Source organism: Phalacrocorax aristotelis, chromosome 1 (assembly GCF_949628215.1).
Source record: "Phalacrocorax aristotelis chromosome 1, bGulAri2.1, whole genome shotgun sequence".
In the NCBI taxonomy this organism is placed as follows: Eukaryota; Metazoa; Chordata; class Aves; order Suliformes; family Phalacrocoracidae; genus Phalacrocorax; species Phalacrocorax aristotelis.
This window is the reverse complement of record NC_134276.1, coordinates 158,640,248-158,657,293: the sequence shown is the minus strand read 5'-3', so window position 1 is coordinate 158,657,293 and position 17,046 is coordinate 158,640,248. Positions and strand designations below refer to the sequence as shown.

Here is a 17,046-nt window from a genome sequence, read left to right as displayed (position 1 = left end):
AATCATTTTTCTGTGCTTGGCCAGAAAAGAATCTGACCTGGGCAGCTGTTTAACTTGCTGCTCATCAAAGACCAGCAAAGTCTGGCTCTTAACTGTTTGAACAGTGGAACAGTCTTTTTTACAGCCAGCCTTATTAAAGCACAGTATTTTATTAGCTGTTTTGTGGTAATAAGGTGAAGGACAATGTTGTGGAATGCTCCTTCAGGAGATTTGGGACCTTGTATACTTTGGGGTTTACTTTCCTCTTTCGGACTAGGATGCTTGGCAACCAACTAATACAACAGCTTCATTGTAATATTCTCTTCCTTAAAGTCACCTTTGACAACCGATTTTTCATCCAGGTAGAGGAAAATTATTGCTTGAAGACTATCAGAGGCATATACTATTGCCCAGTTGTTCTCTCTTTTTTAAGCCATTGCAGATTTTCAGGTACTTGGAAAAAGTCCAGATAAAGGGTAAAAAGTCTATTTTGGCTACACGCAGTATACAGCAGTGTTGTATACTCAAAACATCGAAGCTAATGCGGTTTTCCTCTTTGGCAAATTTATTTAAAGGTCTGGTAATTTTCTCACAACAACATTTTTAACAAATTATAGATGTCCCTTTTTCCTGAAAACCACTTTTGGGGCACATAAAGTTTCAATTAGCATTTGAGAATACCTGCCAGGAAGTTGTCATGAACATTTAAACAAATACATCTGAGCTATTTTGCAAAAGAACAAAGTATTCTGACAAATTTCAGCAATTTCCACTCATCTTTTGTTTCATAACTCTAATGGGAAACAAAGAAAAGCAAAGCTTCCAAATCATTGACGAGCTTTAATAAGAACTGTGTTGCTTCAGACTGTGGATGCCAAAATAAAGATTGAAACACAAGTTTTGTATTTGGGACTGACTCTGAAAGGCTTTTTGGGAATGAAAGGTACAGCTCTCTGAAACCCACTGGCTAACACCTCTACAGTCACCACCAGAACATCTATTGACATTTTACTCAGAAGAGTTCCTTTTTCCAATTACTGTATTATCTATGTCAACTATACTCAAATGTTTTGGAGGAAAAATGAAAGCATGTATTTATATAATCAAATATAATTAATTTCGCATAATACAGAATCGCTCACACCATGTGGAATGTAATTTATTAGTCAAGTATGTATACAATGACTCTTTTGGAGCTACTGCTAGCAAAGGCAGCAAACCTTTCATCGTTCTCCAGGGTTCAGACTACCAGGTATTAAAACGATGCAGGTGGCAGCAGACTCTCATGGGCACATCGGACGGGAGCTTCAGACACTTGTTCAAATGCGGATGCAGCAGCTCTGTGCTCTGCTGGGGAGGAAAGAGACAGCACTCCCCAAGCTGGTCAAGCCCACCACCCGGTTTGCTGGTTTAAGTTGCCCAAGCCTCCAATGTTGGAGGTTCAGCTTTGAAAATAAAATGGGGAGCAAATCCTAATTTCACAGTAAATGAAGAATTCCAGAGAGGTGGTGGGTTTTTTTGGTTGGTTGTTTTTTTAAACCACCAAATCCTCACTTTACTTTTCCCCAGACTCCCAATCAAGAGAAATCTCAACACATACACGGTTACTCTGAGGAGAAACCAAACATCATACAGCACACAAGGAAGCAGATGCACTGTTGTGTTGGAGGAACTTTGTCCCAAGATTGCCCAGCTGGTGCAGCTAAGGATGGACCTATGTTACATTTCAAAGATAAGCCAAAAATCTTGCAGCACCCCTTCCACAAGCTATCATCTTGGAACAAGGGGTGCGTTGGGATACTGCACTAGTGGAAGTTATGAATTGAACTAGCTCAATCTGGGCTCCCACTACAGGCAACCCAATTATGAAACCCACTCTTTCTAGAGCATTCAGGCAGAACCTTCTACGCTTGGCCTTCATTGTTTTCTTTTTAATTGAAGCAGCACCTCATGTCTGTAAAGCCTACTATGAGCATGTATTTTCCAAGACAAACTGAAGAGAACTGTTTATTGCGACTGTTGTTGCCCTGTTGCAACTGGCAGGAGCCAGACCACAAAAGCCTCATCCTATGCCATTTGTGACAAGGCCCCTGGAGCCATTATTGTTTTATTTTTAGCCAGCTAACTGTAGGACCTTATTCTACAACTTGTAAAGCAACAAATTGAGATTTTGCTCTTTTTCGTGCCCTCTACTCATCCCTCTATAGCAGCCCATATAGAAGCCTATTACAGAAATAACTGCTTCTCCAGCCCCAAGAAGCAGCCTCAGCTGATACCAAGTCAGGACTCAATTCCTCATTAACAGAGCTAGTTAAGTTTTCTCCTCAGGGAGGGTTCATAAATTCTTTGCACCTGCAGGGCACTTAATTCTTGCCTGTGCGGGGCTCAGAGTAGTCACTGGGTGATGCTAACCCAAACTACATTTTTGAGACCCAGCTTGCATACAGCTAAGCATAGTTTTTGCTCCTGGACAACACCTTCCTCTCCCTTTTGGGTTCATACAAAATATGTATGATTACAGTATTATCAATACATTGATGGGTTTTGCTTTAGCTATTGCTGTGTGGAAACAGTAGCTGGCTTCCTTTTCCCCCTATGCAAACTGTGATGCTCCATGTAGATGCAGCAGGCAATGTATCCCGAGTCAAGTCATAACCCAAGACATCAATGATTTTAGCATTCAGAAGGGTCCTTGCTTACAGAGATGTATAGAATTAATGTCCCCAAGTTCCCTTGGTTGGTTGCTATGGCTGGGCAGTGTCCTTTGGGGAAACAAATTTACTGCAGAGAAGACAGCAGTCCATTCTTTCTTTTTAGTCCTTTTGGAAGGCTAAGGAGATCTGGGGAAGCTCCTCACACAGGAAACCACAGCATGATTTCATATCAAGTCCTCCCTTTGCAAGGTCTTTGAATACAAACTTCCTTAGTTCAGGGAACCAGCGACAAGTCGCAGGAATCAAACTAGAGAACTTTCACCGACCTCTGAAAGGTTGACAAGGAATGGCATGTGTATGTTTTTGAGCAAAAGAAAAAAAATGCATTACAAACTAGGACATGGATTATTCTTGATGTAATTCATGCTGGGAGAAACACTCAGAGAAAAAAACCAAGCAGGCAAGGAGGCAACAAGAGCAGTGCAGCACGCCTAAAACTTTAATCTTTGTTTTTAAAGAGTACAGAGTTGGAAGTGACACTTTCTTCTCCTTCCCACCTTCCCATTCTCTATCCCATCGCTTCCTAAGTTCTCCCTAAAAGGAAATATTTCTTTGTTGATTAGTTTGTCTTCCCTTCAAGTGAGGCATACCCGTTAATCTCCAAAAGTAGGCCCCAATTGAGTAAAACACTTGCACATGCACTTCACTTTAGTCCACTCCCATTCATGGCAACATTTAAGTGTACATACTTGAATGCTGTTTTGAATAGGAATGCTTTTACTTAACCAAAGATGGGAAGGGGCGTGTGTGTATATTCATGTGGTCTTAACTGGGGAGGGGAGGGAGGACATACAACATACATCACCTTGTTCCCAGTTTAAAGGTAATTTTAGCAGCAGTCAGGGACTGACACATTGGTAAAATCTCAGGCAGCAGCTTAATCACAGAAGTGTGTAGCAATAAGAAACCCGACGACATTTTAAAAAGGGTAGCCCTGAAATCACTGTTTAATGCCGGTTAATGCAGCTCCACAAGGTCGGTCAGACTTCTAAGTTTAAACACCCCCTGCTCCTAATGCCATTAAGCAAACACGCCTCTTTAATTACAATTATATAAAGGGAGAGACTGACAAGACAATACAAAAATTAAAATATCGAGAATGGGAAAATCTACAGAGTCCAGAAAAGAGTATTCTGGAAAATTAAAGTATTTCTATTTTATTTTACATTGTGAGCTGTCACGTTTTATCCCTTTGAAATACGTTTGGTTTTAAATTAATAAAGATCATAAACTAATAAATTGATATGGTCTTTAAACAGACATAATAAAAATTCAGACATTACACCACAGGACCCATCATTTAAATATCCCAATAACAGAAACAGTTAAAGTGATGCTGGCTAATGTGAGGATAAAATGCCTAGATAAAAGATGTCGTGGCTCTAAAGAGAAGTGTGGATTAGTGGAGAATTGAGAGCGAAGCAGGTGATGCTTTAGTCTGAATCTGAACTGTCTTGCTTGTTGGTATGGTACTGGCTGACTGCTTCTTCCAAAGGAGCCATTGTACCGTCCGGCCGCACTCCCATTGGTTTTATAAGCTCATCTCTGTAAGAGATTTAAAAAAAAGAATATATATTAGCATACGCACACATATCAATTCACATGTGTATAATACAGTCACATGCAGTATATGCTTTAGCACATAATGAGCCTTTAAAAGGAAGTTATTTCTGCTAAAGCCCTGTGTTTTGAAGAAAGGCGAACAAAAAACCTTCCAAAATAGGTGGGAGGGGAAGAGCGGGACAGATAAAGACTTCATTCATGTAGGCCAAACCTACTTAGCCAATTAAAGACACCATGAAAAGTCACTGCCTAATAGGCTCAAGACAAGGAGCAGGTTCACTGTTTTAGATACACAAACTAGCTTTTCTTCTAAGAGTTCTGACAGCCATTTCTTCCCAAAATTTCACCTGCCATTCTGGCCAATACGTGCCCAGGCAATTAAAACAATGATTTGATACATATTCATCTTGTTGAAGGAAATAACTAGGTTACGAGAACAGACTCTGCCTACACCACTACTAGGGGTGTGTAAGTACTTGTTGATTCATTTAAAAAAAGCTGACTGATTCTAATACTATTGCTTTTGTTTGTGGCAGTTTAATTACAGGATTGACAGCCATTTTAATCTCTTCAAAGCTCCAAAGGCCTCTCAGCAGCTAATCCAATTATATCTACTCCACAAGCTACAGCCTCATCTAAGAGATGATTAATTATTGATTAAGCCAATCAAAAAGTATTAGCAAAGATTTATTTAATCCTTACTTTTTATCACCTCATTTATATGTGGATTATGGCAAAAGCTGTAAGGGCAAAGATAACATTTTGATTCTCTGCTGAAAAAAAAAATTGAGAATACCTCTAAATATTCAGGAGTCACCTTAAATAAAGAAGTGGAGGCTTGATGTCAGTTTACCCCTTGCTTGAAAGGCAGCCCAGTAAAACTGGTGATTTAACACACATATACCACCCTCCCAAGCCACAGACAATAAAACCCCATCACTCAGTAGGGAAGCAAAGGCATTTCACCAGCTCTCTGCCTGATCTGTGCTACTGCCTTGGCTGGGAAAAAGGGACCAAAATTGCTTGTACACAGCTGGCAACCTAACCTTAATACAGCCATAGGAACAGCAAGAAAGGCAACACCTGAATTACATGGCACACGTATGCTAGATATTGTACAGTCAAGCAGCAGTTAAATTAAGTCTCCAAGAGTCTTTTTTTTGCTCAGGAGGAGCAGAGAAATGCAGCTATTTGTGCAGATGTGGCGATGAGCTACTACAGATACAGATACTGAGGTGATAAGCTCACAAATCCCAGCATCTGTGGCATTTCAAAACATGAGAAACTGGACCTGGAGAAACTGCTGTGGTTTAGCTAACCAGGTCTGGGTGGAAAGCTGGGGGCCAGGGAAGGATGTTTGTAATGACCATACTCGAAGAGCACAGGCCAGGCTCTGCCTCTGTGTGTGTAAGAGTAGGATCTACCTTTAAATAGACTGGAGATGGCTTGCCATACTTGAGGACTGACAGCAAGTCCTCTTCTTTCAGGCAATGTGATCTATAGTATGCAGATTCTGCCCAAACGAGAGCACTCTTAAGTTTTCAAGTATCTGCTGGAGATGTGTGTGAGAAGAGATCAAAAGAATACTCGAAATCAAATTTCAAAGGGCTCAAAAAATGAAGACTGCAGATCTCATGTCCAAAGAGGACCAGAACCCTCCCTGCCTGCTGTAGGGGTCCCCCAAAGGCAAAGCCAGAGTGCTTTTGAGTTGCGTCTAATAGCAAACACTGTTTTCACAGGAAAAAAACCTATACATCTAAGGCCTTTTTGGCTTTTAAACTTTAAACACCATCACAGAAAATAAGTGTCCTTTGAAACCTGTAATCAGTCTTGCAACAATTCTTCAGTGCCACTTACTCAAGTTCAAGCCTCAAGTGATCTAATACACTTACTTTTGGAGACGAATAACCTGAAGAGTAAGTCCTTGCTTATATTTTTTAGGTCCTAAAAGTAAAAACATAGCCACAAAGAACAAAATCACTTTTGCTTGCCCTCTAAGATGAGGGGATCCTAGATTTTTGTTTTAAAAACCTCAGTGAATACTCTTAGGTTGCAAAATTTAACACTGCAGCCAGAAGTGACAGAATCACATCGTTTACTGGTTGTTTACAATCTGTTACTTGCAATAAATAAATTATAATGGCTAGTGAAGGGTGAAGGAACAGTTCAAGAAAAGGGAAAGAGAAACATGGAAAACAATGTTCTACGGTCCCCTTATGTGGGGACCTCCCTCTCCTCACATAAAGATACTTATATAAGATACCTGTAAAAATTATCAAGAGGTCCTATTTCATCATCAACTATAAACAAACAGCTCTTTCTCTGCAACTTCCTTTTCGTGCCTCACTTTGAAATCCTGCTACGCACACTCCAGAACTTGACAGAAACTTTTTCTCTTGTGGCGAGTCATCTGCAGAGACACTGATCACCAGATGCAACAGACCAGACACATCCACATGCACAAGTCTCGGTCTGTGTTTTTGGTAGGGATCTTTCAGGGATAAATGTAAGTGACAATGTAATGTAGAAGTCTGAGTCACTGAAGCGCATTTTTATCTTCTTTCGTGATGCTCAAAAGCCTGTTTCTCAGCTCGCTGTACTCATTTCAAAGCGCACCGTTGTGATCTGTGCTGTACTGCATTTGAGGTTCATTCCCAATACATTTCCTCTTCTCTAGGCTTTAACCATGAGACAGGCTGATCTTGCATTTCATAGAATAACAAGGATGTTTATCAATTACCTTTCTGTTCCTACATGAGTTTCCTGCTCTGCAAGTCCTTGAACAGGATGAATGACGGTTACAAGCTTGCTCTTCTTTCTTTATATTAGGAGGGTGAACTCCATACATCCTTCCTCAGACAAATGCTACCCAGTGAAACTGAACTGTATGAAGACAGAAATGTTCTAGGCCACCAAAAGAAGAGGTAGGAGGAGAAGCAGGGATCAGCCTATTTTTTTTCCTAACCATAACCTAGTCCTAAAATGGTGTAAAACATTTGTCATCCTTTCACTGGTGAAGACTTGACTGCAAGCTCTGAACACTATTCCACCATACTGTTTTTTAAAGAGGAAGAATACAGAGGGAGACAGATTAAAAGATCTGGACTGCCTACAAAGATAGCTTCAGAAGTTTGGAACAACTATCTGCTAAATAGCAGAATTTTGGATCACAAGAGGCATCACTCAGCTAACTTCAGTACCCAAAAAGAGCCCACAGAGCTGATCCTTAACTGGTACGAACAGTCTCAGCTCTGCCAGCCTCAGCAATTTGCCCATTTAGCACCGGCTGTTTAGAGACCTCAAATGAGGTCTGACAACTTGGGCTAGCTGAGGATGTGCTTACTGTTTACAGGTGGCAAGGGAAGCACCAGAAACTGGCATGTATAGCCTCAGAAGGCAGTTCACTATCCAGAAACTGGATGTTTATGGTACATCTGTGGGGCAGAAGAGAGATCACAGAATCACAGAATGGTAGGGGTTGGAAGGGACCTCTCGAGATCATCTCATCCAACCCCCCTGCTTGAGCAGGGACACCTAGAGCAGGGGGCACAGGAACGCGTCCAGGCGGGTTTTGAATGTCTCCAGGGAAGGAGACTCCACAGTCTCTCTGGGCAGCCTGTTCCACTGCTCTGTCACCCTCACAGGAAAGGAGTTCTTTCTCATGTTCCAGTGGAACTTCATGTATTCCAACTAGCACCCATTGCCCCTTGTCCTGCCATTGGGCACCACTGAAAAGAATCTGGTCCCATCCTCTTGACACCCACCCTTCAGATATTTATAAGTATTGATGAGATCCCCCCTCAGTCTTCTCTTCTCCAGGCTGAACAAACTCAGGTCTTTCCTCATAAGGGAGATGCTCCAGTCCCCTGATCACCTTGGTGGCTCTCCGCTGGACTTGCTCGAGCAGTCCCCTGTCCTTCTTAAACTGGGGGGCACAAAACTGGACACAGTACTCCAAATGTGGTCTCACTGGCACAGAGTAGAGGGGGAAGATAACCTCTCTCGAAGCTGGCCACACTCCTTTTAATACACCCCAGGATACTGTTGGCCTTCTTGGCCACAAGGGCACAGTGCTGGCTCATCGCTTCAGCCCAGTAGGTGGCAGCGGGAATACTTCTGTATCCATTAAGATATATACAAGTACACAATGCGCATATTTATACATATTTGAACATCCTTACGTGACCTCCCATATACTCAAATACACTGTCTTGCAACATTCATTTTTCTAATGCAAACAAAGCATTCTATTCAAGTGTACTTAGAAACACACCATAATTAAACAGTTGGTAAAATGCATTCTCTTCTTCCACTTCCAGATCTCCCAAGAGTCCCTTCAAATACGTCTATACAAGTTCTAGCTTCCTGCTTGCCATTTAGCTTGATAACGACTCAAAAAAATTCATTCCCTTGTTCTGAAGGGTAACTCTTTCTTGTCTGCTCTACGTGCTATAGGGCAGTATTGACACATGGAATTAATGATGGTGTCTGTAATGAAACAGCCATCATGTAAACACCAGTCTGCTCCTTTGATAAAATGGCATGTTAGGGACCTATTCACCTCCTTATAATTGAGTACTACATAATAGTTCCGATCCTTTCATATAACATTACTTTGTTCTATGATTAGAAAGGAGAGGAAAAAAAAAAAAATCTACGTAACGTTGCCTTCTTCATTCATCCTATGATTAATTTTGTGTTTTTAATGAGTATGGTTGCTTGTTTAGACAGGTTCTCTTACATATTCGTTTTGTTGACTTCTGTTCAATGTACAACAAAACCCAAGCTGTGATAATTGGAGACCATTTCATCAGCAAAAGGATTCTTGCTATTAATACAAGGTTGGCTTGGAAAAAGCATCCTGACATTTTAAATTAGTCAATTAACATACAATTCTACCTAGCATTTATAATAGAAAAAATGTTAGCATTTTTTCTAGTCATTTTATTGAAAATACTGTGTTAATCAATCTGTAATATAAACAGAATACCATACAACACTGATTTAAGGTGGCTAACTCGATATTTTGCAAAAATGAAAGGTTGAACTAATCTTTTTGCTAATTTGGAGAGTTTTTCAAAGCTCAAAGATGTGCATCATATACAGAGGACACTAATTTACAGTCACCAAACAATTCGCAATGAATCAACAAGATAGTACTAACCTTACTGCAGACAAAGCCCATAGAGTTACTTCAGGGCCAAGTTCAGGCATCGAGCAAGCTTACCAACACCTCCCAAGAGCTGCAGTAATCAAGATTTTTCATCTTCATCTACACTTATAATTTTAATATATGTATACATAATTATTTTAAAAAAGTAATCTCATCCAGCCAAATTTGAGCAAAATACTCATTTCTGTAGAAGCCTTTTTAGAGCCCAAGTCTATGTTAAAATATCTGGGCAGGGGAAATGGGTTCACAAACGATATTCAGCTTTCCACCATGCATTTTGATAAAACCAGGTGATTAATTTTAATTTATCCTTGTCAATGGTCAGTTACCCCATGAACAGGCCTAAACACCAACAATCTAACTGAAGAGAAAAACTTTGGAAGTAAGACCTGAAATGACCAAAAGCATGGATCAGTTTAACATGACCTCAAAGCAGTTTCAATTCTTCAGTGCCAATGCTGAAAATAAAGAGAAACCTAGACAGCAAAAATCCACTGGTACCTCATGGAACAAGGAAGAAAATGCCACTTTATTACTTACAGTTTCAATAAACCTGTACAAAGGGTACAGTGTAAACAGCAGCCATTAATGAAGGCTATAGCTTTTCAATGAAGTAGTACTGTTTTGCAAATTTGTGTTCTCGGTTGAATCCATCATCAGGTAACTTATCAAAAACAATACAGAGCCAGTTAAAGCCAAATCTAGAACACCCCAGTGACAGACTGGCCCGATTATCCTCATCAGTCAAGAAGGAAAGCAAGTTTGGCAAGTTTTTTTTTTTCCATACTTTTCTTCATGCTAGCCCTTTAAAGCTTAGCTTAGCTTCCATTACTGGGACAATACAAGTGTACTAAGCAAACTGGTTTTGCTGTACATCACACAAGTTCAGTTTAAGCTCTTGTTCAAGTTACACAAACTCATGCAAGATTAGAAGGAGCTGTTGGTTCTCTGTCCATCTTCCTCTGCTTTTGTAAGCAAAGCACTGCACCAAACAAACTGCTCAGTTCATGGTATATGCCCCCTCCCACAGTGGCAACAACAAAGACCAGCAGAAGTAGGAAACCTGCCACCAACAAGCCTGCCTCAAGGCAAGATTCAAAACACAGAATCAACTGAAAGCTCCTGTCAAAGCAGTTTAAATTTGCAAACCAAGGGAAAAAAGTACATTCCACCAGTAGGTTTAAGTCTCTGAAAACTCCCAGCACTGAAGAGCTCAAGCTGGAGGCAGAAGTATCCCATTCCAAAAACATGGAGGCACTCCCACTACAATCAGCATCTTACTAACTCTTTCTTCTTGTATGCAAGACTGGCACCTTCCCATTTTATTTAACATCTGCAAAACCCACAATTGCACTCAATTACATCCATTAAAAACATCTCACAGCCTCCCCAAACCAAGACTTGCTTTCTTTTTCCTTCCTGCCAGCATTCCTCCCACCCCCAATTTTCAGTAAAACAAAAAGAGTGGGGAGAACAGTCAAGTGATTTTATTCATGTTATCACAGCACCTAAAGGGGTCACATCAACAACACTGTCCCACAGCAATCACTATACTAAAAAACAAACAAAAACAAACCTTACAACAAAGAGTCCCAGCTCTGAAGAGTTTGCAGTTTAAGTACTATGGAGGAAACTGCAGGTGGATGTAACTGACACAGAAAGCCCAAGGTAAAAGTAATGCCACTGGCCAAGAGGATAAGTACTGACACAGGGCACCAGCTGCTCAGTTATTGTCAGTTTGGAGCAGGCAACACAGCAGGTGTCTCCAATCCTCCAAACTGAAAAGGCTCTTATGCTACAGTAACACCATTTGGACTTTTTGTGTAACTGCTATAGTGATAGCAACTGACTTCTCTTCAGTCTCAGTTTATCTCCAGCCTCAATCTTCCTTTTAAATAGGAAGTTTTAGACCATTTAGTCATCTTATTGTGGTACCCCGAATGCTCAGCATCTTAATTCTCTAGCTTATGTAGCAATCATTCCATTTTACATAGTAGTTCAATTAAGATTACATGTGCATTACGTTTTCTTCTCTTTATTAAAGAGACTGTAACATACTACACTTGCTTTCCATGCAATTAATGTGAAAAAGTATCCAATTACACCACTGACAGTCTCAGATCAGTTGTTCTGAGATCCTTCCCTGCTTTCGCTCTTGCTTATAATTCAGTCTTTGTCAGCTAATACAAAATCCAGATTCTCCCATATCTTTTGCTATATTCCTAATCTTTAATAGAGATGTAAAAATACTTGGGTTTGCTGAATTTCTCTCAGTAGATCCTCTTATTTCAATATCTACAGACTCTCACAAAACATGAACACGCTTCCAGCTGCTGAGTTTTTCCAAGTTTGAAGAACGATCCACTTATATATTTACCTAAATTCCTACAGCTCAGTTCAATGGTAAATTAAAATTACATTAAGTGTTCCTTAAGAATGTAAAACTTTGCTTACACAGAAAACAAACTCCAGGTAATCACTCCAATATGGCTACAAGTATGGAGGAAGAAAAACTAGCAAATTCTAGGCACATTGAGTCACAGAGGGGAAAGAAAAGCTATAGCTAACAGCACAGGTCTGTCCCCTTTTTGTATGTAGATTATAAAATAAAAATAAACTTTCTTTATCAATAACGTACACCTTTGTCATATTAAGTACCATTTTCTTTTAGAGCACTGTCTCAGTCATTTAAAACAAATATAAAAGCTCATTTGTAATCCAGTTCACACTTTTTCTAATAAATCCACAATAATTCGTAACTGTAAGTTCCTTTTTAATTGCTCTATTATATAATCTATTGCTTCTGGTGACAACTATGTTTTCACACTGTATTTGTTCTTCATATAAGCAGCAGACATAAGTAGTTACCATGAGATGCTGCTTGTTGACTTGGTGAAAATGAGTACACTTGCCTTGGGTTTGGGTTGTTTCCCATACTTTAAAAGAAGAAATTCTTTTCATTATTATCAGCCTATCCATTTAGGAGGCAGGTCCCCTCACCACCAGATCTTCCTGATTCTGTCCAATCCTCTCCAAAAGAGGTTTCCTCTGAAGTCAAATTACATCTCACTCTTTTCTTTGAAATGCTAAACATTTTTCTCTGCAGTTAAAGTGGTCCTAATCCTGCAAAGAAGTTGATTACAGCACTGTTTTGAAGCACTGGGCCTTAGTAAAGGGCCAGGATATGAGCTGCCTCCCTCAAAAGCAGCTATAATACAATACCTGGAAAGTTTATCAAACATGTTGACAAGCTTCATAGCTTCATATTCTTTTTGTTCTTCTGTCATTTCATCCATTGGGTTGGGCATTGGTTCTTCTAAGTGACCAGTGATAAGGTTAATGCTGGAGGTGCAAAAACAATACAGTTTACATTTTTATAGACATATGTATGTAAATTGTCTGTCTTCTTGATAGGAGGAAAGAGGAACAGACTAACAGAAACCAAGGCTAAGACTGTCTGAATGGCACATAAAAGTTTTTACTATAAAGAGCCAACATTCATATTTATACCTTTTTGTAGCCTTTTCCTATGAATCATAACATTATCTTGTTGATTCACTGTATCAATTTGTTAGCTACTCAGAAATGCACATTCTACATTCTGCCAGTACTTGTTATGTTATAACCTATACTCAAGCAGTTTGAAAGCAGGGGAATAATGATGGTACTAATGACAGTGTCATTAGTAGTAATGACATAGGTGGGGAGCAGAATGACAAGATACATGCTTGCAACTAATCCTCTACAGGCTTAATTTAAAAAATATAGACAAGTTCCAGCTACCTTTTCCTATTCATGAAGAACCATTAAATTAGTTTGCTATCCACCTCCCATGATGATTTTTGCTCAAACCAAATTAAGGTTACTTTGAGAATTTACAATGCCAGTTATTTTCACTGTTAAAACAAGCGAATGGCAATACAGAAATGGTAAGTAACAATAACAGATAAGTAGTTTTAAGGAACACTTTAAGGGCAAATTACCTGTTCAAGCAGTTTAATCACAAACACATAACAGCAATACAAAAATCAGATGCATAAAGCAACTGACCGTTGTCTTGAATGTTTCATTTAAGTGTCAGCTTTTATAACTAAATAGGTATCATACTTTTACTTATATACATATAACTGAATGTTAGGCTTTTGAAAGAAGAGCAGAGACAAAAAAGCAAGAAAAAAAATATCCCAAAGTGCAGAAATAAAAAAGAAACCTCCTGTTTTAGAGTTCTTTTCTTAGCATAGAAGCGATATAATTCCTGTAACTTCTCCTACATTTAATCCTGTCTTTCATTTGCATTCTGTAATAAGAACCTTTCAATGAGCCACAACCCCCATCATATAGCTAATCATGTCTGTGTAATTCAACAAAAACAGAGTAAAGCAGAAAAATAATATGCTTCAGATGCCCACTATCAACAATTTCAGAACCTACTTAAAATATTGTCAAATCATAGAAGTAACATGACAAATTGAAACCTCTAACACCAAATCAATTACAATTAATAAAATTCAACAGACAGAACTTCTATATGATCGTAGAATCCTTCCAACAAATATACTGGGTTCCAGAGGTGTGACTTCTACAGAAGGTATTTTGCTCCTTCCATATTTACTTATGTGACTGACTTGATTCCTTAGGAAAATTTTAGTACCAGGCAACCTGACTGACTGAAAATAGACCTATTGGTTTGTTTCTTTTTTACAAAGTCCTGCTTAAAACCTTAAGCTATATTTGACACCTTTATTTTCTCTGTTACAGAGATATACCCCACAAACAATAGTTAGTAGTTTGGCAACTTCATGTGAGTTCCTGGAAAATCTGGGGCAAAAGCCATCCTTGCTAAGTTTGTTACTACAATATTTTTCTAATATTTGATCAATTTGTTCAAAAAAATCTCATTTCACAGTTGAATTTTAAACAGTTATTCAGACTCATAGTCTGTAAAGAAAGATCCCACCTGAGACTTCCCTCAAACTTCCTCAGTTACAATGATGCAAAGAATTTCTTTAGCTTGTTTACTATAGACTTTGCCCCTTTCTCTGCCTACTTACACCTCAACCATCTAATGACCATACACATACTGCAGGCTTCCAGCTTTTGATGAACCTGTGAAGAATGTTCTCATTATTCTTAATGCCTCCAGTAACCTGCTCTTCAAAACTTTTTTGGTCTGCTTTATTACTCTTTTACAGTACTGTCTCCAATAGCCTCCTTTACTCTCATATAACAACTCCAGCTTTTTAAGTATCCATTTAAATGGAGAACACATATGTACTCTGAACCTCTAATATGCATCTTGAAACTGCTCCTAGACCATCCACAAACATTTCTCATTTTTGTTCCTTATTTATTTTTGACAAGTTTTCATTTTTACATAGTTCCCCTTACTGAAATTAAATCAATCTCATAGTGATTTTTCGGGAGTTTTTTTTGGCAGCCATCCAACTATACGATGGTCACTCTTGGAGGCTAGTTTCTCAATAATTAGACTATGAAGTCAACAGGAGACAGTAGGTAATATAAGCACATGTAATTCCTAAACTGGCCTCTCTGGAAAAGGTGAAACAAAAAAATTACATCAAAACATCTAAATTGCAACAGGCTATGCAGAACTGAAAACAATACTATACTTGGGCTTTGCAGATTTGTATTCTTCTGTATCTGTATCTTCATCGTCTGAGTACCAATGATCTCCTCTTCCTCCTGCTAACAGGCCCCTTGCTGCCAGCAATCCTGCCGCATTACCATAGCCTGTATATTTTAACAGGCTGTCAACTGTAAAGAGTGATACAGAAAATTATTCAGCTATATTCAGCTACAAAACAAAAACCAGCATAGTGTTAGAAGAACCAAGAGTTACAGCAAGAGGCAAATAGACTAATTACAGCAAGACCTTATATAAAAGGGAGAAGAAGAAGAATTTTTACCTCTCTCTTTACAAAGAACAAAAAGAAATTCTGCTGCAATTTGCTTTACTCCAAGGTCAACATGTGTCATAAGGCGCACAAGCTTGTTTCTCACTGTTGTGCCAACTTCGGGACGATTCGATACATCTCTTAAGGGAGGTAATACCTAGCAGCACAAAAAAAAGGAAAACCAGCATAGAATGCATGGCAATACATATCCAATCCTTGCAGAAACACACACAGTCAACAGAACAAGAAATACTGTAAGCTCTGCTCCTTCAAAAAAGGGAATAAAATCAACACAGCTACGCTTACATGTACTAGTAACGACTCTTGCTTCTTAACATACTCAGGCCTTCTGGTCTGCCATCCTGGGCAGAAGAGTACTCAGTCTCAAACATAGACTTTAAAAAAGAAAAAAGCTATTGGGAGTTTAAGAGCACAAATTAGTGTCCCCCAAAAATTGGCCAACAGGCAGCATTAACCTTGTGTTCTTTGTTTCTTCTGTTTTGCTCATATCTGGCAAAAGCACTAAAAATACCAGCTTAAAAAAAACAAACTTACAATATTAACGTGATGTGTGATTTATACAGAGCAATGAATATACTTCTAATGAAAAAGCAGGAAAATAAGTCACATTGCAAGTTCTACTACCATGAATATCAAAAATTGGCTCTACATGTCTAAAGGAAATGTGTACTTCTCCCAGAAAACACTCTTTTAAAAGCTGAAGCTACGATTCAAAAAGATTTTGGAGGAAACACTATTTAACATTTCCTCAAACACTATTTTCTCATTAAACATCATTAATATTGTTAACTTCAACCCTCAAGTAAGGCAGAAGGTGCCTGAAATATGGCTGGTTTTGCAACCTAACTTCTGCCCCCTTGTATGTTTGCATTCTGACTCAAAGCCTACTGAAATCAGACTCACTGGGAACCTATACTTAAACAAATGAATGCTACAGTATCGACTACTTTGAAAAAAAAAAAAAAAGAGACCCTTTCTTTTTCAAACTAAGTATTCAAACAGTTAGCAAAAACATTTCACTTTGTCCCTGCTTACTTTCCCCAGTGGGGATAGTACCATGACTGCTGTTTCACAGTAAGAATGAATTAATGTTTTTAGAATACTCTCACACTAATACAGTGATGAGTGCCATAGGACAGTCCATGAGGAAATTAATCATTCTGTCTTCAGATCAGAATTTGAATAGCGCACAATAAATAAAGCCTAAGGCCAGCACTTAACAATGAGGATAATTCAAAATATCAAACATCCGGTCATGCAGTTAGCAGCATCCATCCATTCTGTGCACTATACGAGGCAGTGGTCCTGTGGTAAGAGACAGCATGCAATTATACCCTGACATCTAGACAGCAAGATGTCATGAAAACATGCAGACAACTTCATTTCCTAATTTCTGAACATTTGGCTCTAGGACTTTTTTTTTTTAACTTAACAGATTAGAAGAATATCCTAGGAAAGAACTGCTGTGAACAGAAACAATAAACACTGAGTTTCTTAAATTCCTCAAAAACACTTTTCTGGTACAGATGAAAAAGGCATAAAATATATGCAAGACATGCTCTTTTCCATTATAAGCTCCATTTATGAATTCAGGTGCAGCTTTGATCTGGGAGCAGTATCTGAGATGCAATCCGAAAATCACTGCAGCTTAGGAAAAAGAACATTTCTCAGCAGGCTTTCC

At 38.9% G+C, this 17,046-nt stretch overlaps 1 protein-coding gene across 4 annotated transcripts in view; it reads right to left on the bottom strand.

Annotated features, from left to right (window-relative positions):
- Positions 1-3,114: 3,114 nt before the first annotated feature.
- The window catches only part of RIC8B (RIC8 guanine nucleotide exchange factor B), a 39,149-nt gene continuing 25,217 nt past the window's right edge, over positions 3,115-17,046 (bottom strand). For all 4 annotated transcript variants that reach the window (XM_075075560.1, XM_075075569.1, XM_075075585.1 and 1 more), the window contains 4 exons: positions 15,357-15,501; positions 15,060-15,204; positions 12,652-12,771; positions 3,115-4,238 (listed from right to left, as the gene is read on the bottom strand). In XM_075075560.1, the coding sequence (XP_074931661.1) occupies positions 4,127-4,238; positions 12,652-12,771; positions 15,060-15,204; positions 15,357-15,501 (522 nt within the window). In that variant the 3' untranslated portion in view covers positions 3,115-4,126. The remainder of the gene's footprint in view (positions 4,239-12,651; positions 12,772-15,059; positions 15,205-15,356; positions 15,502-17,046) is intronic.